Source organism: Varanus komodoensis, unplaced genomic scaffold, assembly GCF_004798865.1.
Source record: "Varanus komodoensis strain SLA01 unplaced genomic scaffold, ASM479886v1 scaffold20_3, whole genome shotgun sequence".
NCBI classification, from domain to species: Eukaryota; Metazoa; Chordata; class Lepidosauria; order Squamata; family Varanidae; genus Varanus; species Varanus komodoensis.
This window is the reverse complement of record NW_025335588.1, coordinates 994,604-999,969: the sequence shown is the minus strand read 5'-3', so window position 1 is coordinate 999,969 and position 5,366 is coordinate 994,604. Positions and strand designations below refer to the sequence as shown.

The window sequence follows — 5,366 nt, the reverse complement described above, 5'->3', positions numbered from 1 at the left end:
CTCAGTGAAACGCCCTGAAGCAATGATGATGAAACAATCATACTTCTCAAAGTCAACCTTCTTTAGGTATTCTGCTGCTTTAAACTCTGGTGTTCCAATTCCTGGCAGATCCCATAACATGACGTTTGGGAATAAGGGATGTTTATATCCCTTTGCATCCATGGTGGTCTGTGTCACCCCAGTATCAGCTGAGTCCTCTTCATCATCAGTCATACCCCTGAGGGCATTGACAAAGGATGATTTACCAGCACCAGCCCTTCCGGTGACAGCGATGTTAAGGGTGGTTTTTTCCAGCAAATCCAGCACTTCACGACTTTCAGCAGAAATAGCCAATATGTCTTTTTCTTGCAAAGCAGATTTCATCTTTTCAAGGCCAAATGATAAGTTTTTGCTTGAGATGGCATCCAACAGGTAACCTCCTCCCAAAGGTTTTGTTGATCTAAGAAAGAGGAAATATTGTGATTGTTAATTGATATTATTTAATGTCCAAATGACCTTTTGCTTTAACAATCTGAATTGTTTGGAATTAATAATGTGGAAGTGGAACATGCTTCTCACAGAGAAAAGCAGCCACCACCTATGAGAAATTATATGATGAGGAATTCTTCACTTGCACGCTTTGGGCTTCTTTGTTGCTAGAAACATTAATGTGCCATTCCATCCTTGTGGGTCTGTGTTTATTTCTCCACCATCAGACCTCATGAGCTAAGTGCTGGGGTCAGTCTAGACATGATGGTATTTTTGCAGTTGCTGACTGCATGTTCTAAAGTAAATTGGCATAAGCCAAGAGAATAATCAGAAGTGCACCACATTCTGGATTGCTGTACTTGTACAGGGCCACTACTCCCTTGCAAAAGCATTATTCATGCATTCACTAATTCTGTGAATGCCATTATATCCTGTTTGGCCCTAAGTCCCCTCAAGGAAGGGACAGCGTGCAACCTTCATCTTGTTGGAACAACCCTCCGGCCCCAGCCATGAGATCTCTTCAGCCTTTCTCTTAATATCACCAAAATACTGAGCACTGTGTTTTAGTGAATTGGATTTTTTTTATGTAGGAAAGTATTGTATTCATTTGCATTGGCCGTACACAGAGAGGTAAAAGATAGTCAGATATCACAGAGATTCGTGGGAAAGGGATTCATAGGATAAATTCCAGGAAAGGCCTTGTTTGTGTATCATTCCATACCATTTGTTCAAACCTAATTATCCCTATGAATCAAGGCAAGCTGGACGTGGTCAAACAAGAGATGACAAGACTGAACATCAACATCTTAGGAATCAGTAAACTAAAATGGACAGGAATGGGTGAATTCAATTCAGATGACCATCAGGTATACTACTGTGGGCAAGAATCCCTCAGAAGAAATGGAGTTGCCTTCATAGTCAATAAAAGAGTAGGAAAAGCAGTACTGGGATACAAACTCCAAAATGACAGAATGATCTCAGTTCGAATCCAAGGCAAACCGTTCAACATCACAGTAGTCCAAGTCTATATCCCAACCACTGGTGCTGAAGAGGCTGAAGTTGACTGGTTCTATGAAGGCCTACAACACCTTCTAGAATTAACACCCAAAAATGATGTCCTTACCATCATGGGGGATTGGAATGCTAAAGTAGGAAGCCAAAAGATAACCGGAATAACAGGCAAGTTTGGCCTTGGAGTACAAAATGAAGCAAGGCACAGGCTGGTAGAATTTTGTCAAGAGAATACGGTGCTCATAGCAAACACTCTTTTCCAACAACCCAAGAGACGACTCTACACATGGACATCACCAGATGGTCAACACAGAAATCAAATTGACTATGTGCTCTGCAGCCAAAGATGGAGAAGCTCTATACAGTCAGTAAAAACTAGACCAGGAGCCGACTGTGGCTCAGATCATGAGCTTCTGGTTGCAAAATTTAGGCTTAAATTGAAGAAAGTAGGGAAAAGCACTAGGCCACTCAGGTATGACCTAAATCATATCCCTGATGAATATACAGTAAAGGTGACAAATAGATTTAAGGCATTAGATCTGATAGACAGAGTGCCTGAAGAACTATGGATGGAGGTTCGCAACATTGTACAAGAGATAGCAGCAAAAACCATCCCAAAGAAAAAGAAATGCAAGAAAGCAAATGACTCTCCGAGGAAGCTTTACAAATAGCTGAGGAAAGAAGGGAAGTGAAAGGCAAGGGAGAAAGAGAAAGATACACCCAATTGAATGCAGAATTCCAGAGAATACCTAGAAGAGATAAGAATGCCTTCTTAAATGAACAGTGCAAAGAAATAGAAGAAAACAATAGAATAGGAAGGACCAGAGATCGCTTCAAGATATGAAGGGCATGATAAAGGGCCAAAATGGCAGGGACCTAACAGAAGCAGGAGAGATTAAGAAGAGGTGGCAAGATTATACTGAAGAACTATACAAGAAAGAGCTTAACGTCCCTGATAAGCTGATAAGCACGATGGGGTGATCATTGACCTCAAGCCAGACATCCTGGAATGTGAAGTCAAATGGGCCTTAGGAAGTCTGAGCAACAACAAAGCTAATGGAGGCAACAGTATTCCAGCTGAGCTATTCAAAATCTTAAAAGACGATGCAGTAAAATGCTACACTCAATATGCCAGCAAATTTGGAAAACTCAGCAGTGGACACAGGATTGGAAAAGGTCAGTTTACATTCCGATCCCAAAGAAGGGCAAGGCCAAAGAATGTTCAAACTACCGCACCATTGCTCTCATTTCATATGCTACGAAAGTGATGCTCAAAACCCTACAAGCTAGGCTCCAGCAGTAAGTGGACCGAGAACTACCAGAAGTACAGGCAGGATTTCGAAGAGGCAGAGGAAGTAGAGATCAAATTAGCAACATACACTGGATCATGGAGAAAGCTAGGGAGTTACAGAAAAACATCTTCTTCTGCTTCATTGACTATGCTAAAGCCTTTGATTGTGTGGATCACAACAAATTGTGGCAAGTTCTTAAAGAGATGGGAGTACCAGACCATCTTATTTGTCTCTTGAGAAACCTATATGCGGGTCAAGAAGCAACAGTGAGAACTGGACATGGAACCACTGATTGGTTCAAAATTGAACAGGAAGGCCTGGAGGAGTGTTGTTCATGGGGTCACAATGGGTCGGACACGACTTAGTCAATAACAACAACAACAATTAGAGAATATGTAAACATGCTCCCGTCTTCATAGGGAGAGAAATTCCACTACAAGAATGGATACAGGACAGAATTTCGCATTCTGGACTGAACTGGGAGTTTGACCATTTTCCTTTCACAGAGATTCTTTCTTCAACAAGACAGATTTGTGGGAACAGTCTACCTTGTGATCCTTTGATAACCTAATCTGAGGCCCAACTATCATTCCAAAGCAAGTTGGTTAAAACTGGTGCTGAAGATTAGCTGACGTTAGCTTAGTTCAAGGGTAACACATTTCTCTGCTGTGGGACATGAAAGTGGGCAGTGTCACAGCCTTTGGAAAGATTTAAGGCCAAAAACGCACCAGGTATCTGGGCATAGATTGAAGATGGCGTGGTGTCTTGCTTCCTTCCTGGAGCGGCTACTGCAATGGTGACTCCTCTTTTTACTTTGGTGGGAGTGCTGTAAACAGGTATCTCCTGGGATCACAAGGAAGCATGTAGCTCAACCGCTAGATTCCAGTTTGGCCTCAAATTGGAAGCTAGGTAACAGGAGGCAACAAATACGACTCTGAGCACTGCCTGCCCTTTTCCACTGCCTAAAGATGGGCCCAGTACTCAGTATCCTTTTACTGCAGCTTAGAAAGAATTACGGAGAAAAGAGAGTTTTGTTACTAAGCCTACAAATGACCTAGAACTAGCAGGACTCGGTTTCCAGGGATTATCACAGTCTGTTCAGATATGCTGGAAGGGAGTTATGGAAGGGCGTTGTCAATGCAGTGAGGAGGAGATCAACCTCAAACTAAGGATGGTATCGACATTCAACAAGGGGAAAGAAATAAGTTCCCCTTTTGAATGCCACATGTTCACAGGCTCAGTTCTTGGTAGTCATGCATCAGCTCAACCCAGCTTACCTGGCACGTCCACCCAGGGGCAGTTTTGAGGCACGTCTCTTGAGGTTGTCACATTCATCCCATAAGGCTTGTTCAAGAGCAGGGAAATCATATTTCTCCAAATCCCACCTTGATATGAGAAAAAGTTTTGGGGAAGATTCTCTTTTTACTTCTTTCAAATACTCCTTCCTTATCTTCTCCAGAGTTTCTTCCTGACTGAAGTTTGGTCTCTTTCTTTCATTCTCTAGATCGACATCCAATTTTGTGCGCACATAAAAAATTTTCTTATTCATTTTATGAATTGCAGAGGCCAACTGGGCATCAGCCTCCGTGAATCGTTCTTTACTAACGATGATGAAGAAATCATACTGGTTCAATTTCATGTCTTTTATGTATTTCTTTGCTTTAAACTCAGGTGTTCCTGAGCCTGGGAGATCCCAGAATGTAATTTCTGGATGCGTGGGGTGCACATATGCTTTGGCTCCCATTGTACATTGCACCACATCAGTTGTGGCGGCACCAGGTCCTTCATCTGTCTTCATACCCCTCAGAGCATTGACAAGAGAAGATTTACCAGCACCACTCTCGCCTGTGAAGGCAATGTTTAATGTGTTCTTCGTTGAAGTGGGGAAAGAATGAGCTTGTGCTTCTAGGCGATCTCTTTGTTCCATGGGAGCCATCAGCCCATCACATTCCGCTGTTACTGTTCCTTTTGAAGTTTTACCACCCATGGTGACGGTTCAAGCTGATCTAAAGAACAGAACACTTTTAACAAAACTTTAACAAAACTTCTTGCAACATAGTGGTTATGTGAACTTTTCCTTGGACCATAGGAGTTTACATATCTGAGAAAACTCATTTATTTGTGACGTGCCTGCACCCATAGAAAATTATGCATTTTCATGTTATGATAAAGGACATGATGGTTTCATGTGCCTGTTTCTCACTGTAGGGCTTTGATTTCCTGTCACTGCTCCCACGCATTCCAAGCCATGTAATAATCCCCACTTTCTTTAGCTTATATTCTTTCCCTTTTGCTATGCATGCCTCCAGATAACTGCTGAGGACTGCAGTTAAGTGACTATACAGCTATTCTGCTGACTGTGCTTCTCTCCAGGTGCTTTTTTCTGCTCAGATTATCAAACATTCATGGCAAGGAGGTCATCCAAACACTGCAAAGCTGTGCCACCGGACCCTCCATACCTGTGGGATGGATGTGCCAAAGCTGGAGTAGTTTTCCTCCTCTAGCCAATTGGGCGACATTCTGACACAACCTCACTCCTTCCCGGACTGATGGAGCACGCTCAGGCAGGTCAGGCTTTGTCTGCCACCTGCCATC

The 5,366-nt window shown here is 42.7% G+C and overlaps 2 protein-coding genes across 2 annotated transcripts in view; one reads left to right on the top strand and one right to left on the bottom strand.

Moving 5' to 3' along the window:
* Nucleotides 1-3: 3 nt before the first annotated feature.
* LOC123023679 (T-cell-specific guanine nucleotide triphosphate-binding protein 2-like) lies at nt 4-5,360 on the bottom strand (the record flags this gene model as incomplete). The annotated part of the gene is made up of 2 exons (XM_044430588.1): nt 4,049-5,360; nt 4-439 (listed from the first exon to the last, which is right to left on the bottom strand). Coding segments are annotated over exons 1-2 (1,146 nt in total), but the record flags the coding sequence as incomplete, so codon positions are not given.
* Nucleotides 5,321-5,366, top strand: part of LOC123023678 (interferon-inducible GTPase 5-like) — a 1,603-nt gene continuing 1,557 nt past the window's right edge. The window contains exon 1 of the mRNA XM_044430587.1: nt 5,321-5,335. Coding sequence (XP_044286522.1) covers nt 5,321-5,335 — 15 coding nt within the window. The remainder of the gene's footprint in view (nt 5,336-5,366) is intronic.